The sequence below is a fragment of the Hyperolius riggenbachi genome, chromosome 8, assembly GCF_040937935.1.
Source record: "Hyperolius riggenbachi isolate aHypRig1 chromosome 8, aHypRig1.pri, whole genome shotgun sequence".
Taxonomy (NCBI): Eukaryota; Metazoa; Chordata; class Amphibia; order Anura; family Hyperoliidae; genus Hyperolius; species Hyperolius riggenbachi.
The window spans coordinates 300,243,417-300,259,834 of record NC_090653.1 but is presented as its reverse complement, the minus strand read 5'-3'; the positions used below and the strand labels follow the sequence as shown (position 1 = coordinate 300,259,834).

General features: G+C 49.1%; 1 protein-coding gene across 1 annotated transcript in view; it reads left to right on the top strand.

Moving 5' to 3' along the window:
- LOC137528017 (complement C5-like) overlaps positions 1-16,418 on the top strand; it is a 208,381-nt gene that overhangs the window by 168,594 nt on the left and 23,369 nt on the right. The window contains exons 31-32 of the mRNA XM_068249238.1: positions 11,702-11,764; positions 13,318-13,396. Coding sequence (XP_068105339.1) covers positions 11,702-11,764; positions 13,318-13,396 — 142 coding nt within the window. The remainder of the gene's footprint in view (positions 1-11,701; positions 11,765-13,317; positions 13,397-16,418) is intronic.

Sequence of the window (16,418 nt, the reverse complement as noted above, 5' to 3'; positions counted from 1 at the left end):
CTGTTTACTGCCACTCTGTGTACCTCGCTCAGCCACACTATATAGCATTCTGTTTACTGCCACTCTGTGTCTGCTGGGAATAGTGGTACACCGCTCGCTCAGCCACACTATATAGCATTCTGTTCACTGTTCTGTGTCTGCTTGGAATAGTGGTACACCGCTCGCTCAGCCACACTATATAGCATTCTGTTCACTGTTCTGTGTCTGCTGGGAATAGTGGTACACCGCTCGCTCAGCCACACTATATAGCATTCTGTTCACTGTTCTGTGTCTGCTGGGAATAGTGGTACACCGCTCGCTCAGCCACACTATATAGCATTCTGTTCACTGTTCTGTGTCTGCTGGGAATAGTGGTACACCGCTCGCTCAGCCACACTATATAGCATTCTGTTTACTGTTCTGTGTCTGCTGGGAATAGTGGTACACCGCTCGCTCATCCACACTATATAGCATTCTGTTCACTGTTCTGTGTCTGCTGGGAATAGTGGTACACCGCTCGCTCAGCCACACTATATAGCATTCTGTTCACTGTTCTGTGTCTGCTGGGAATAGTGGTACACCGCTCGCTCAGCCACACTATATAGCATTCTGTTCACTGTTCTGTGTCTGCTGGGAATAGTGGTACACCGCTCGCTCAGCCACACTATATAGCATTCTGTTCACTGTTCTGTGTCTGCTTGGAATAGTGGTACACCGCTCGCTCAGCCACACTATATAGCATTCTGTTTACTGTTCTGTGTCTGCTGGGAATAGTGGTACACCGCTCGCTCAGCCACACTATATAGCATTCTGTTTACTGTTCTGTGTCTGCTGGGAATAGTGGTACACCGCTCGCTCAGCCACACTATATAGCATTCTGTTCACTGTTCTGTGTCTGCTGGGAATAGTGGTACACCGCTCGCTCAGCCACACTATATAGCATTCTGTTCACTGTTCTGTGTCTGCTGGGAATAGTGGTACACCGCTCGCTCAGCCACACTATATAGCATTCTGTTTACTGTTCTGTGTCTGCTGGGAATAGTGGTACACCGCTCGCTCATCCACACTATATAGCATTCTGTTCACTGTTCTGTGTCTGCTGGGAATAGTGGTACACCGCTCGCTCAGCCACACTATATAGCATTCTGTTCACTGTTCTGTGTCTGCTGGGAATAGTGGTACACCGCTCGCTCAGCCACACTATATAGCATTCTGTTCACTGTTCTGTGTCTGCTGGGAATAGTGGTACACCGCTCGCTCAGCCACACTATATAGCATTCTGTTTACTGTTCTGTGTCTGCTGGGAATAGTGGTACACCGCTCGCTCAGCCACACTATATAGCATTCTGTTTACTGTTCTGTGTCTGCTGGGAATAGTGGTACACCGCTCGCTCAGCCACACTATATAGCATTCTGTGTACTGTTCTGTGTCTGCTGGGAACAGTAGTACACCGCTCGCTCAGCCAGAGTATATAGCATTGTGTTTACTGCCACTCTGTGTACACCGCTCAGCCAGACTATATACCATTGTTTACTGACACTCTGTGTACACCGCTCAGCCAGACTATATACCATTGTTTACTGCCACTCTGATTCTGCTGGGAACAGTAGTACACCGCTCACTCAGCCAGACTATATAGCATTGTGTTTACTGCCACTCTGTGTACACCGCTCAGCCAGACTATATACCATTGTTTACTGACACTCTGTGTACACCGCTCAGCCAGACTATATACCATTGTTTACTGAAACTCTGTGTACACCGCTCAGCCAGACTATATACCATTGTTTACTGCCACTCTGATTCTGCTGGGAACAGTAGTACACCGCTCGCTCAGCCAGACTATATACCATTGTTTACTGACACTATATAGCAGACTATATAGCATTGTGTGTACACCGCTCAGCCAGACTATATACCATTGTTTACTGACACTCTGTGTACACCGCTCAGCCAGACTATATACCATTGTTTACTGCCACTCTGATTCTGCTGGGAACAGTAGTACACCGCTCGCTCAGCCAGACTATATACCATTGTTTACTGACACTCTGTGTACACCGCTCAGCCAGACTATATACCATTGTTTACTGCCACTCTGATTCTGCTGGGAACAGTAGTACACCGCTCGCTCAGCCAGACTATATACCATTGTTTACTGACACTATATAGCAGACTATATAGCATTGTGTGTACACCGCTCAGCCAGACTATATACCATTGTTTACTGACACTCTGTGTACACCGCTCAGCCAGACTATATACCATTGTTTACTGCCACTCTGATTCTGCTGGGAACAGTAGTACACCGCTCGCTCAGCCAGACTATATACCATTGTTTACTGACACTCTGTGTACACCGCTCAGCCAGACTATATACCATTGTTTACTGCCACTCTGATTCTGCTGGGAACAGTAGTACACCGCTCGCTCAGCCAGACTATATAGCATTGTGTTTACTGCCACTCTGTGTACACCGCTCAGCCACACTATATAGCATTGCGTACTCTGCCAGTCAGTGTGTATATTGCTGGGATCAGTAATACTCCACTCACCGTCAACCACTATATGAGCTCAACATGAGTTCCCCAGAGACCTCCGCTGTGAGCAGCACTCCCAACAACAGCAACAGCCAACGCCCCACGCAAGCTATAACATCCACCCCAGCAGCCAGTGGTCAGCAGCAGCCCTCCCCGGAGGAGAACGTTGTGTCCATCAGTCCGTCGCCAGAGCGATTAATGAGGGCTGCCATTGAGGAGATGATGGGGCCTGATGTGGAGGAGGAGGTCTGGCTCAGGCCAGCATCCCAAGTTAATGTTGAGGACGATGAGGGGTCTGTGTCTGGGGATGTTGGGGTGGCAGAGGTGGTGGGTGGGTCAGACTCAGGAGAAGAGTTGTATGATGAGGATGATGATCGGGACCATCTGTATGTGCCTCAGAGTCCGACCCCGGAAAACATGTTGTATCGTGTGTTTAGGTACTAAAATCTGCGTTCCCTCCCAGTAGTGTTGGGCGAACAGTGTTTGCCACTGTTCGGGTTCTGCAGAACATCACCCTGTTCGGGGTGACTATATAGCAGACTATATAGCATTGTGTTTAATGCCACTCTGTGTACACGGCTCAGCCACACTATATAGCATTGTGTTTACTTCCACTCTGTGTCTGCTGGGAACAGTAGTACACCGCTCACCCGCCACTGTATAGCATTGTGCTCTGTGTCACTGCTGACAATAGTGGTACACCGCTCACCCACCACTGTATAGCATTTCTGTACTGCCACTGTACTGCTGCCAGTCAGCGTGTACTTTAAGGATAAGTGAAATGAGGAAGAAATCCGGTGAAAGAGGGAGGGGCAAGGGAAGAGGTGTTTCCCCTGACGGTTCACGTACAGGCCACAGGGGAGCACCCAAGAAAACCCACTCAATACTGCCCATGTTGTCCAGGACAACAACCCTCACAGATCCAAAAGAACAGGACCAGATAATTACTTGGATGACCTCTCAAGCGTCCAGCAGTGGGTTAAGCAGCACCAGCACATCACGCACGAGGTCCGAGTCCTCAGCCAGTTAAAGTCTGGGCTTTCTTTGAAGACTGCACTGAGGATGTTACCATGGCGATTTGCAAGGTGTGCAAGACCCGCCTGAGCAGGGGGAAAAGTATTAACAACCTCTCCACCACCAGCATGAGCCGCCACATTCTATCCAAACATCCCACTCTGTGGGCAAACGCGGCAGGACAGGGTACCACCAGCAACACTGCCTCCCTTGGGTTCACCAGACTCACCACCAGACCCGCCTCAGCAGCAGCAGTAGCCCAGCCATTGCGTGGTTCACAACATTCACAAACATCAGACGATGCTGACACTGTCACTTTCCGGACTAGTGCTCTTGAGGTCTCCCAGTGTTCATCAAACACAACAACCAACAGCCCTTCGGTGTGCAGCGCTACGGTTGAGTTGTCTGTCTCTGAGATGTTTGAGCACAAGAGGAAATTGCCAGCAAATGACCCCCGGGCCGTGGCAGTAACAGCCAGCCAGCATAGCCAAGCTTCTGGCCTGCGAAATGCTGCCATATCGAGTGGTGGAGACAAACAGCTTCAAGGGCATGATGTCAGTGGCCATCCCACGTTACGTGGTTCCCAGCCGCTACCACTTTGCGCGCTCTGCAGTGCCTGAGTTGCATGAGCACGTGGTCAGCTAAATAACCCGAAGCTTGAAGAATGCCGTTGCCTGCAAGGTTCACCTCACCACTGACACCTGGACGAGTGCGTTCGGCCAGGGTCGATACATCTCCCTTACCGCGCACTGGGTGAACCTTGTGGAGCCTGGCAGCGATTCCTCACCTGCTACGGCGCGGGTGTTGCCCACGCCGCAAACAGCTGGATAACAACAGCAGCACCTACCTCTCTGACTCCTTCTCCTCCAACGCATCTCAAAGCTGTACCTCATCCGGAAATGCTAACCCAGCACCAGCAGCAGTAGGATCGTGGAAGCAGTGCAGCACAGCTGTTGGCATGCGTCAGCAAGCGTTGCTGAAGCTGATCTGCCTTGGGGATAAGCAGCACACAGGGGAGGAAATTTGGAGGGGAATAAAGGAACAGACGGATTTGTGGCTGGCACCGCTGGACCTGAAACCGGGCATGAAGCTAGACACCTGGCACGAACTGGCAATGTACGCAATAGAGGTGCTGGCTTGCCCGGCAGCCAGCGTTATGTCGGAACGCTGTTTCAGTGCTGCCGGAGGCATCATCACAGATCGGCGTATCCGCCTCTCCACAGAAAATGCAGACCGTCTGACTCAAATTAAAATGAATCAATCCTGGATTGGAAACAACTACGCAACACTCCTGGACCCCAACCAAGTAACATGACCGATGAACATCTGGGATGGTTTAGCGTTTCCGGTCCCTGTTTATTGAACCTCTCATCTGTATTACATTTATGACTGCATGGCGGCAAAAAGCATTGCTGCTATATCCGCACGCTTTTTGTCCTCATGCAAGGCCTGGGTTGTTGTGTCTCACAAAGCGTGGCCTTCTCCTCCTGCGCCTCCTCCTGTTCCATCACGTGTGCTGCTGCTGCTGCTGCTGGGTTACCGTTGCCGGTCCCTGTTTATGGAACCTCTTATCTTTATTACATTTATGACTGCATGGCGGTACAAAGCATGCTATCCGCACGCTTTTTGTCCTCATGCAAGGCCTGGGTTGTTGTGTCTCACAAAGCGTGGCCTTCTCCTCCTGCGCCTCCTCCTGTTCCATCACGTGTGCTGCTGCTGCTGCTGCTGCTGGGTTACCGTTGCCGGTCCCTGTTTATGGAACCTCTTATCTTTATTACATTTATGACTACATGGCGGTACAAAGCATGCTATCCGCACGCTTTTTGTCCTCATGCAAGGCCTGGGTTGTTGTGTCTCACAAAGCGTGGCCTTCTCCTCCTGCGCCTCCTCCTGTTCCATCACGTGTGCTGCTGCTGCTGCTGCTGCTGCTGGGTTACCGTTGCCGGTCCCTGTTTATGGAACCTCTTATCTTTATTACATTTATGACTACATGGCGGTACAAAGCATGCTATCCGCACGCTTTTTGTCCTCATGCAAGGCCTGGGTTGTTGTGTCTCACAAAGCGTGGCATTCTCCTCCTGCGCCTCCTCCTGTTCCATCACGTGTGCTGCTGCTGCTGGGTTAGCGTTGCCGCGTGGTCCCTGTTTATGGAACCTCTTATCTTTATTACATTTATGACTACATGGCGGTACAAAGCATGCTATCCGCACGCTTTTTGTCCTCATGCAAGGCCTGGGTTGTTGTGTCTCACAAAGCGTGGCCTTCTCCTCCTGCGCCACCCTCCTCCTGTTCCATCACGTGTGCTGCTGCTGGGTTAGCGTTGCCGCGTGGTCCCTGTTTATTGAACCACTTATCTTTATTACATTTATGACTGCATGGTGGTACAAAGCATGCTATCCGCACGCTTCTTGTCCTCATGCAAGGCCTGGGTTGTTGTGTCTCAAAGCGTGGCCTTCTCCTCCTGCGCCACCCTCCTCCTGTTCCATCACGTGTGCTGCTGCTGGGTTAGCATTACCGGTCCCTTTTCCTGGAACCTCTTATATGTATTACATTTATGACTGCATGCCGACAAAAAGCATGTTACCTGTGCAAAGAAAACAGACATTTCCCGCATTTAAAAGACAGTTTTCCCTTTGAAACTTTAAAATCGATTTTCTCAAAAACTATAAGCTCTTTTTGCTAAAAAAATTTTTCCTCTTGTACCCACTCCCAAGGTGCACATACCCTGTAAATTTGGGGTATGTAGCATGTAAGGAGGCTTTACAAACCACAAAAGTTCGGGTCCCCATTGACTTCCATTATGTTCGGAGTTCGGGTCGAACACCCGAACATCGCGGCCATGTTCGGCCTGTTCGGCCCGAACCCGAACATCTAGATGTTCGCCCAACACTACGCTACACCAATGAAAGTCTATGGACAGTGGTGTATCTAGGCAAGACAGCGCCCATGGCTAATACTAAAATTGCACCCCCCTCCCCCACAGACACACACCCCCACACCTACAAGCAACAGCAACCTGTCTAACCTTTCTGGACAGAGTAACCCATTCATGCATTCACACACACAAGTACCAGAATGTAGCAGACACTAATAAATGATGCTATCCTGCTGATCCTAAACCATAGCCCCTGAACAAGCATACAGATCAAATGTCTATGACACTTCTAACAAGATTAGCTGCATGCTTGTTTCAGGTGTGTGATTTAGACCCTACTGACCAGAAAGATGGCAGGTCTGCCAGGCAACTGGTATTGTTAAAAAGGAAATAAAAATGGCAGCCACCACTCTCATATGAATGAAAACAATGAAACATTTGCAGTGATGATTACAGAACAAAAGCCTGACTACCTGTTACATATCAGAAGGTAGATACTGAGCTAGAAATAAAGTGCATTTTGACATTTGAGATAAGACTGTGTAGAAGAGAGAAGAGCTGGCCACAGAGATGCCAGCAGGGTAGCGGTTAAAGTGCAGAGAGTGTCATTAGTAAAAGTAAGTAAACACAGCACACTGAGATAAGGCTGAGGAATGTGTGAATGACTGAGAGGAGAATGAATGGGAGATCCTGTGACCTCCAGACCAGGAGCATCTGCCGCTATCTCAGGGGACTGAGACATGATCTGTGGTAGGGGGGAGCACAGGAGGAGGGCTGCCAGGACAGGGAAAGAGGGAAAAGTTTTGATCCCAAACCTCAATAGCTTCTAATGTAGATCTATGACAAAGACTGAGACAGCCAGGCTGCTGAGTGATTGTTACTCCCTTATGCTGGATACACACTATGAGATTTTATGGACAATTTACTGTCAGATCGATTATTTCCAACATGTCCGATTTGCTTTCCGATCGATTTCCGAGCATTTTCCGATTGATTTCCGTTAACTTTAATAGAAGATCGATCAGAAAATGCTCGGAAATTGTTCGGAAAGCAAATTGGACATGTCGGAAATAATCGATTTGACAGTACATCGACCATAAAATCTCATAGTGTGTACCCAGCATTAGACTCAGAAATGCTGCCAGCAGGAGGTAGCTAGTGCCAGGTGTCAGTTGGAGGTAGATAGTGCCAGGTATCAGTTGGAGGTAGCTAGTGCCAGGTATCAGTTGGAGGTAGATAGTGTCAGGTATTAGCTGGAGGTAGATAGTCTCCGGTATCAGTAGGAGGGAGCTAGTGTCAGGTATTAGTTGGAGGTAGATAGTGTGAGGTATTAGCTGGAGGTAGATAGTGTCCGGTACCAGTTGGAGGTAGATAGTGTGAGGTATTAGCTGGAGGTAGATAGTGCCAGGTATCAGTTGGGTGTAGATAGTGTCAGGTATCAGTTGGAGGTAGCTAGTGCCAGGTATCAGTTGGAGGTAGCTAGTGCCAGGTATCAGTTGGAGGTAGCTAGTGCCAGGTATCAGTTGGAGGTAGATAGTGTCAGGTATCAGTTGGAGGTAGATAGTGCCAGGTATCAGTTGGGTGTAGATAGTGTCAGGTATCAGTTGGAGGTAGCTAGTGCCAGGTATCAGTTGGAGGTAGCTAGTGCCAGGTATCAGTTGGAGGTAGATAGTGTCAGGAATCAGTTGGAGGTAGATAGTGTCAGGTATCAGTTGGAGGTAGATAGTCTCCGGTATCAGTTAGAGGGAGATAGTGTCAGGTATCAGTTGGAGGTAGATAGTGTCAGGTATCAGTTGGGGGTAGATAGTCTCCGGTATCAGTTGGAGGGAGATAGTGTCAGGTATCAGTTGGAGGTAGATAGTGTCAGGTATCAGTTGGAGGTAGATAGTGTCAGGTATCAGTTGGAGGCAGATAGTGTCAGGTATCAGTTGGAGGTAGATAGTCTCCGGTATCAGTTGGAGGTAGATAGTCTCCGGTATCAGTTGGAGGTAGATAGTGTCAGTTGTCAGTTGGAGGGAGATAGTGTCAGGTATCAGTTGGAGGTAGATAGTGTCCGGTATCAGTTGGATGAAGATGGTCTCTGGTATCAGTTGGAGGTACAGTGGCTTGCAAAAGTATTCGGCCCCCTTGCAGTTTCCCACATTTTGTCACATTACTGCCACAAACATGAATCCATTTTATTGGAATTCCACGTGAAAGACCAATACAAAGTGGTGTACACGTGAGAAGTGGAACGAAAATCTTACATTATTCCAAACATTTTTTTACAAATAAATAACTGCAAAGTGGGGTGTGCGTAATTTTTCAGCCCCCTGAGTCAATACTTTGTAGATCCACCTTTTGCTGCAATTACAGCTGCAGTCTTTTAGGGCCTAGGTCAGGGGTCTGCAACCCGCGGCTCCGGAGCCGCATGCGGCTCTTTTTCACCTTCGCCGCGGCTCCTAGGCGGCTCCAGTGTCAGTGGCTGCGGCGCACGAGACGTGTGCTGTCGCTGGCCGGCAGCCTATCAGAGAGGCCGCCGGACCAGTGCAGTGTAGGGCTTCGGGCGGCCATTTTCCCGTAGCCCTGCAGTGTAATGCAGGCAGGACGTGACGTAGGAAGAGGATCGTGGGAGTTGCGGGCCACAAGGTCAGGACCGGAGGTCGGGACAGGAGGAGATCGTGACAGGAGGTCTTCTGACTAGGTGAGTAAATGGGTTTTTCTTTTCAGATATGCTGAAGGATTGTGCATATGGGGGTCAGATCTGCTGAAGGATTGTGCATATGGGGGTCATATCTGCTAACGATTTGTGCATATGGGGGTCATATCTACTGAAGGATTGTGCATATGGGGGTCATAACTGCTAACGATTTGTGCATATGGGGGTCATATCTGCTAACGATTTGTGCATATGGGGCTCATATCTGCTAACGATTTGTGCATATGGGGGTCATATCTGCTAACGATTTGTGCATATGGGGGTCATATCTGCTAACGATTTGTGCATATGGGGGTCATATCTGCTAACGATTTGTGCATATGGGGGTCATATCTGCTGAAGGCTTGTGGATATGGGGGTCATATCTGATGAAGGCTTGTGCATATGGGGGTCATATCTGCTAACGATTTGTGCATATGGGGGTCATATCTGCTAACGAGTTGTGCATATGGGGGTCATATCTGCTAACGATTTGTGCATATGGGGGTCATATCTGCTAACGATTTGTGCATATGGGGGTCATATCTGCTGAAGGCTTGTGCATATGGGGGTCATATCTGATGAAGGCTTGTGCATATGGGGGTCATATCTGCTAACGATTTGTGCATATGGGGGTCATATCTGCTGAAGGATTGTGCATATGGGGGTCATAACTGCTAACGATTTGTGCATATGGGGGTCATATCTGCTAACGATTTGTGCATATGGGGGTCATATCTGCTAACGATTTGTGCATATGGGGGTCATATCTGCTAACGATTTGTGCATATGGGGGTCATATCTGCTGAAGTCTTGTGCATATGGGGGTCATATCTGATAAAGGCTTGTGCATATGGGGGTCATATCTGCTAACGATTTGTGCATATGGGGGTCATATCTGCTAACGATTTGTGCATATGGGGGTCATATCTGCTAACGATTTGTGCATATGGGGGTCATATCTGCTAACGATTTGTTTTATAATGGTTTTGCGGCTCCCAGTTTTTTTTCTCTTTTCGGAAACTGGTCCAAGTGGCTCTTTATGTCTTAAAGGTTGCAGACCCCTGGCCTAGGTTCTCAACATGTGGTACGCGTACCCCAGGGGGTACTTCTGATGGTCCCAGGGGGTACTCCGACTTGACATACTTACCCAAGAACAATAAATTTAGAGTTTTAGAAGTTGATAAATGTTAAACAGCAACAAATTAGCATTTTAGTTAATTAAAAGCAATAGTAAATGCTTGAAATTGTTTAAAACCAATTATCATGTACTATGATTAAATATATATTTGTCGAGGGGTACTTGTGATCATGTTTACTATGCTAGGGGGTACTTGGTGAGTACAGGGTTTTAAAAGGGGTACATACCTTGTCACTCTTCCATAAAATCCAACTTTGTACAGTGCATGACTAATAGTTGTCCTATGGACAGATTCCCCCACCTGAGCTGTAGATCTCTGCAGTTCATCCAGAGTCACCATGGGCCTCTTGACTGCATTTCTGATCAGCGCTCTCCTTGTTCGGCCTGTGAGTTTAGGTGGACGGCCTTGTCTTGGTAGGTTTACAGTTGTGCCATACTCCTTCCATTTCTGAATGATCGCTTGAACAGTGCTCCGTGGGATGTTCAAGGCTTTGGAAATCATTTTGTAGCCTAAGCCTGCTTTACATTTCTCAATAACTTTATCCCTGACCTGCCTGGTGTGTTCTTTGGACTTCACAGTGTTGTTGCTCCCAATATTCTCTTAGACAACCTCTGAGGCCCTCACAGAGCAGCTGTATTTGTACTGACATTAGATTACACACAGGTGCACTCTATTTAGTCATTAGCACCCATCAGGCAATGTCTATGGGCAACTGACTGCACTCAGACCAAAGGGGGCTGAATAATTACGCACACCCTACTTTGTAGTTATTGATTTGTAAAAAAAAATTTGGAATCATGTATGATTTTCGTTCCACTTCTCACGTGTACACCACTTTGTATTTGTCTTTCACATAAAATTCCAATAAAATGGATTGATGTTTGTGGCAGTAATGTGACAAAATGTGGAAAACTTCAAGGGGGCCGAATACTTTTGCAAGCCACTGTAGATAGTGTCAGGTATCAGTTGGAGGTAGATAGTGTCAGGTATAAGCTGGAGGTAGATAGTGTCAGGTATCAGCTGGAGGTAGATAGTGTCAGGTATCAGCTGGAGGTAGATAGTGTCAGGTATCAGCTGGAGGTAGATAGTGCCAGGTATCAGCTGGAGGTAGATAGTGCCAGGTGTCAGTTGGAGGTAGGTAGTGTCAGGTATCAGTAGGAGGTAGATAGTGCCAGGTGTCAGTTAGGGGTAGGGCCCTTTTACACTTAATCAGTTGCTCTCAGTTAAAATGGAAAGAAAACTGATTTTCAAAGTAATGCCCATGTTTTCCTATGGCACCTTTCACACTTAATGTGTTTTAACTGAAATCTTCTTCCCAATGCACTGGTATGGAAAAAACGCGTACCAACGCGCACTAACGCGTACTAATGTACACTAACGCATACCAATTGATTAAGTGTAAACGGGGCCGTAGAGTGGTGATAAATCTTCAGACATCTAATTGGCAATCATCCATTTATATATTTCTTGCAGGTTCCGATTCAAGAAGATCTCCTCGTCAGTACAAGGAGTGCCTATGGGGTCGTTAGAGGAAATGTATGTACCTATCATAATAGCACAGGACTCCGAACGCCCAACCAAGTGTCTAGCGTGAAACTGTTTTTCTGTGTAGTAGACCATAAAATATGCCCTGTGCCTTTATGTAGGGCCTTCATTTCAGGAAATTGCAGCTGAAGGCGCTCGGGGCCGTCCCAGACAATCACGCAGTTCAGCCATCCATGGAATGCCAGGGGCGTTGCTAGGATCCTGAGATCCGGGGCATGGGCACTCCAGATGAAAAATGGGTGTGGCCATTTATCAGAATGTGGGTGTGGTCATGGGTGGGGCCAAATTTACATGAACTTAACAGCGGTCTAAGTAAGCCTGCCCAGCAAAATGTTGGATGAAGCCCTCCTCTACATTAATACAGAAAAGAAAAAAAATGTAGCATATCACATAAATAGGCAGTGTCACGTAAACATATGGGACATGCTGGCTGCTGGGTGGTGACATGCTGGAAGCTGAGGTGCCTGGAGCCTCCATATAGAGCATGCAGGTGGCACGTGGCACCACGTGCAAAGTGCCACGTGCCAAGTAAGTGTCATGTGCCACTGCCACGTGCCACGTCCGGCATGCTCCTGGCAGACGTTACACCTGCTGCTGCTGCATTGCCCTGCTCCTGCTGCCTGTGCTGCTCCCACCACCTCCAGGGTGCCACAGGCCACTGCTGCTGTACTGATACCATCTATATTTAACCCAAAACACAATTGCTGTGGAGGTGTCTGGGCTGAAAACTGTCATGTCCCAGTTGTGCGGTTGGACTTTGGACACAATGTGGGCTGCACGACCGCTGTCTGGAACCTAGTCCTGATGTTAATTGACAGCCATTTTTTTTGGTGGGGGGGGGGGATTTTAAGTCCCCACATCATCAATTAGTGTTTCCCTTTACAAAATAATGATGCTATATGCCTCATTTACCCTAAAAAATGTTTTTAAAGCAATTTAACCTCCTTAGCGGTAACCCTGTGCTGGACACGGGGTAAGCTGCCGCGGAGGATATCTCAGGCCCTGCTGGGCCGATTTGCATACATTTTTTTTCAAACACGCAGCTAGCACTTTGCTAGCTGCGTGTTTGGTCCGATCGCCGCCGATCCGCCGCTACCCGCCGCGATACAGGCCCCCCCCCCCCCGCATACCCCTTGCGCAGCCTGGCCAATCGCCGCCAGGCTGCGCTATGGGGTGGATCGGGACTACCTGTGACGTCACAACGTAAATGACGTCACTTCGTTCGTCGCCATGGCGACGGGGAAGCCATCAAGGAAATCTCGTTTAGAACGGGATTTCCTTATGGGCAAGCGCCGGCAGTGATCAGACGGTACTACGGGACGCCGCAGGGATGGGGGGAAAAAATCCTCATACCCTGGTGCTGACATCACACTGTGGGAGGGGTTTCACCACCATATTAGCTATACAGAGCCCCGTTTGAGAAAAGGTAAAGAGTTCTGGTGGGAAAGGGGGTATCAGCTACTGATTGGGATGAAGTTCAGTCCTTAGTTACAGGTCCTCTTTAAACCGTGTGCACCTGTGCAATTGATGTTTGTGTCCCGCAGGTGAGGACCGTCTACAATCTCATCAGCCCTCCGGAGGAGAACTGCTTTTTCGAGCTGAAGACGCAGAAGATTATTCCACGTACGAATCACGTGTCTGTTTATTGGTGATGTAATGTCACTGGCAAGGGCATATTTCTAACGTTATGTGAACTTTCTAGCACTTGTCCAGCTTATGAGAACCTTACCAGGGCCAGATTTAGGCCTAGGCCGCCTAGGCCACGGCCTAGGGCACCACAATAACAATGGCACCAAAGCAGCAGACTAAACTGACGGAGCATTTGTAAGCTTGCAAATGCTGCAATGCAGGGAGATCAGGCGAGCGCCTGACCGCAGCACTCAGCTGCCAGCCGCCTGTGCAGCAGCCATCTTGCTCTCTCTGCACGTTTGCATTGTGGCCGGCGGCTATGGACTTGGGTAGCATTGGAGCCAGAGGGGGAAGAGGAAGCTTCTGCACTGGAGATGAGTGGAGAAATGAGTGACACAGATGGCTGCTGCAGTGTGAAGGCGAGCTGGCTGCCTATACTGAAAGGGAGGGTGGTGGGGAGGAGGGATTAAGGGGGTCATCTGACTACCTATACTGGAGGAAAAGGGGTCATCTGGCTACCTATATTGGGGGTCATCAGGCTACCTATACTAGAGGGAAGGGAGGAGGGGTCATCTCGCTACCTATACTGAAGGGAAGGGGGGAGGGGTCACCTCGCTTTCTATACTGAAGGGAAGGGGGGAGGGGTCATCTGGCTACCTATACTGAAGGGAAGGGAGGAGGGGTCATCTCGCTACCTATACTTGAGGGAAGGGGGAGGGGTCATCTCGCTACCTATACTGAAGGGAAGGGGGAGGGGTCATCTGGCTACCTATACTAGAGGGAAGGGAGGAGGGGTCATCTCGCTACCTATACTGAAGGGAAGGGGGGAGGGGTCACCTCGCTACCTATACGGAAGGGGGGAGGGGTCATCTCGCTACCTATACTGAAGGGAAGGGAGGAGGGGTCATCTCGCTACCTATACTTGAGGGAAGGGGGAGGGGTCATCTCGCTACCTATACTGAAGGGAAGGGGGAGGGATCATCTCGCTACCTATACTGAAGGGAAGGGAGGAGGGGTCATCTCGCTACCTATACTTGAGGGAAGGGGAAGGGGTCATCTCGCTACCTATACTGAAGGGAAGGGGGAGGGGTCATCTCGCTACCTATACTGAAGGGAAGGGAGGAGGGGTCATCTCGCTACCTATACTTGAGGGAAGGGAGGAGGGGTCATCTCGCTACCTATACTGAAGGGAAGGGGGAGGGGTCACTTCATTACCTATACTGAAGGGAAGGGGAGGGGTCATCCAGCTACCTATACTGGAGGGAAGGGGGAGGGGTCATCTCGCTACCTATACTGGAGGGAAGGGGGGAGGAGTCATCTGGCTACCTATACTGAAGGGAAGGGGGGAGTAGTCATCTCGCTACCTATACTGAAGGGAAAGGGGTAAGGGTCATCTGGCTACCTATACTAGAGGGAAGGGGGAGGGGTCATCTGGCTACCTATACTAGAGGGAAGGGGGAGGGGTCATCTCGCTACCTATACTGAAGGGGGGCGGCTGGTGACAGTGGCCTTGGGCGGTAAAGAGTACAAATCCGGCCCCTAACACGGAGGTAGGAGGCGCCCAGGTGGGTAATCCGGCCCTGATCCTTACAACCTTTGCGCCGCTCTCACTAGGACGATTGCTGCTAATAGCTGAAGTGCTAGCGCTTTTTAAATCTGATCTCACTGCCACGATTGCCTCCGATGGTGGGAGTTTAGCGTTTGGCCGCAATCGCCAGACGCATCACCTGCAGCATTTTTGTCGCTCCGGGAGGGATCGCGACTAGCATATATAGAAGCGCTAATCGCTATCACTCTAAGAGTAAATATTTGTCCAGTGATTTTCCCATATTAAATCACCGGTAACGTTAAGCTACTGTTTTGCGATTTTAAGTGTGAATGGGCCTTTATTGCACACCATATATTAATCTCTGTGTTTACAACTCAGAACTGATGAAAATAAATCAATTATAAAGGGTATTTCTGGGGTGTAATGTCGCAGACAGCCAGCAGGGGCAGTAGATTGGATCACATCTAGCAGGAGATCAGTATCGGCTGTCAAGGAGGAGCTAATGAGGTATGATGATGATGTAGATCTTATGTAAATATAGGCATTCCTGGAACCACTCATTTGCAGCAGCTCTCGAGAAGTCCGTCTCCAAGCTGCATAAAATTAACATAACATTTCCATCAACTTGGAAGTAGTAACATCAGGCTGGTTATCGCTAGTTAATCTCCCTGGTGGTACGCAGTTTCGGTGGTTGCGTCCGCGGGAGGAATTTTTTGAATAAAACTTGTTGTTAACCTTGTAGCTATCACTAGGCTAGCTACCTGTGTCCCGCAAGTTCCCCCGCACCTCTCTGATCCCCCGATCGCCGGCGCTTATATTTACGCAGCCGCGATCCCGCAAGAGCCGCAGCCTCCCCAATGAGCTTCAGTCATCGCTATGGCAACGATCGGACATGACGTCTGACGCAATCGACGTCATGCGCTGTCCCGATCCTCACCATAGCGAAGCCTGGAGGTGACTGGAGAGGCTGCACTATCGTGGGATCCAAGGGGTACGTATAATGGCAGCGATCGGGGGGATCGGAGCGGAGGGACTTGGGGGGCACAGGTGGCTAGCCTAGTGCTAGCTACAAGGTTTACAACAAGTTTTATTCAAAAAATTCCTCCGGGGGCCAAGCAATCCTCTGCGGCGGCTACCCCGAGTGTAGGTCGGGGTTACCGCCAGGAGGGATAACCTCCCTGGCGGTGCATTTCTGTATGGAATTAGGAGTCAAAGCGGTACATTATTTTCTAGAATTTTCCGCCTCCAATTCTTAAAGGGGAACTGAAGAGAGAGGTATATGGAGGCTGCCATGTTTATTTCCTTTTAAACAATACCAGTTGCCCGGCAGCCCTGCTGATCCTCTGCCTCTACTTTCAGCCACAGCCCCTGAACAAGCATGCAGCAGATCTGGGGTTTCAGACTTTAAAGTCAGATCTGACAAGACTAGCTGCATGCTTGTTTCTGGTGTTATTCAGATATCACTGC